Source organism: Emiliania huxleyi, assembly GCF_000372725.1.
Source record: "Emiliania huxleyi CCMP1516 unplaced genomic scaffold EMIHUscaffold_9841, whole genome shotgun sequence".
Taxonomy (NCBI): domain Eukaryota; phylum Haptophyta; order Isochrysidales; family Noelaerhabdaceae; genus Emiliania; species Emiliania huxleyi.
The window spans coordinates 1-1148 of record NW_005194730.1 but is presented as its reverse complement, the minus strand read 5'-3'; the positions used below and the strand labels follow the sequence as shown (position 1 = coordinate 1148).

The 1148-nt window shown below is 65.7% G+C and overlaps 1 protein-coding gene across 1 annotated transcript; it reads right to left on the bottom strand.

The window, feature by feature from the left end:
- Positions 1–716: 716 nt before the first annotated feature.
- EMIHUDRAFT_259806 (hypothetical protein) lies at positions 717–1055 on the bottom strand (the record flags this gene model as incomplete). Its single annotated transcript, XM_005756196.1, has 1 exon — positions 717–1055. The coding sequence occupies one exon, from the start codon at positions 1053–1055 to the stop codon at positions 717–719; it is 339 nt and encodes a 112-aa protein (XP_005756253.1).
- Between the last annotated feature and the right edge of the window lie 93 nt (positions 1056–1148).

Genomic DNA, 1148 nt, shown 5'->3' with positions numbered 1-1148 from the left:
CACGCGCCGGCGATGGACAACGCCACGGGCTCAAGGGCTCGCACTCTCCTCACCAACGCGCGCGCGCTGCAGCAGGAGTACCGCATGCCGCACTGCGACATCATGCCGCGCTGCGACAAGATGCCGCAGCTGCACCGCTTCTCCTGGGCAGCCATCGAGTACTCGATGGCCCACTCCGAGGGCGCGGTCAGCACCGCGCCGGATCTCTTCTGAGAGCCGGCGCGGATCGCGGATGCGACTCAAGGCTCCGCCGGCGGATCTGTGGCCTGGCGCCTGCCAGACTGCGGGTCCAAATACCCCGGCGCTCGCGCGCGCCACCGCCCCCGGCGCGGGGTGGGATGTCAGTTCGTGAGTCCTGTGTCCCCGTCCCTGTGCTCCACCTTCTTCTCCCGTGTCGGTCCCTGAGAACCCCACTATACAGCGCCACCTCGTGAGCTGTTCTGTGAGCTGTGTGCTGTGTGTCCAGCAGTCCGGACCCGGTGCTACGGCCGGTGACAGTGTGCCTCGTGTCGGCTCCCGAGCCAATCGTGTGCAGCGTGTGTGTGCGTGTGGGCCCGTCCTCCATGCTAGGAGGTGTGTAACACTGACTGACATTGGACATTGGTCTATGGTCATTGCTCGCGCGCCCCGTCACGCACCGAGCGACGGCCCCACTCTGGCGCCTTGGTCCATCTACTTCATGTGACTTGATTAAGTACCAAGTCAGCCTAGCCAAGTCAGCCGGCGATCGGGATCGCCGTCGGCGTCGCGCCGACAAGGGCGGTCATCTTCGAGACAGACCATTTGGGACCGGGTCCTATGACCACCGAATACCCCCCAAGCCTTGGCGAGCCGACGACCTTCCCGAACCACGCCTTCTCCAAGCCGACCGAGTCCGTAAAATCGGCGCCCGACACGTTTGCGTGGTCGAATCTCGCGTCGGTGACGGTGGCGGCACGAAAGGTCGTGTTCTGCAGCTCGGCGTACTTCAGGTCCGCGAGGCCGAGGTAGGCGCTGCCAAAGTCCACACCTACGCCTCGGCGGATCGTGCGTGACCTCTGCCGGTCTCGGCCCATCTGACGGCGCGGCGAGACGGCGACGCCTTGCGCACTGACGCCGATGAGGCGTACCCCCGAGAGGAAGGCCCCGCGGAAGGAGCTGTTGTGGAT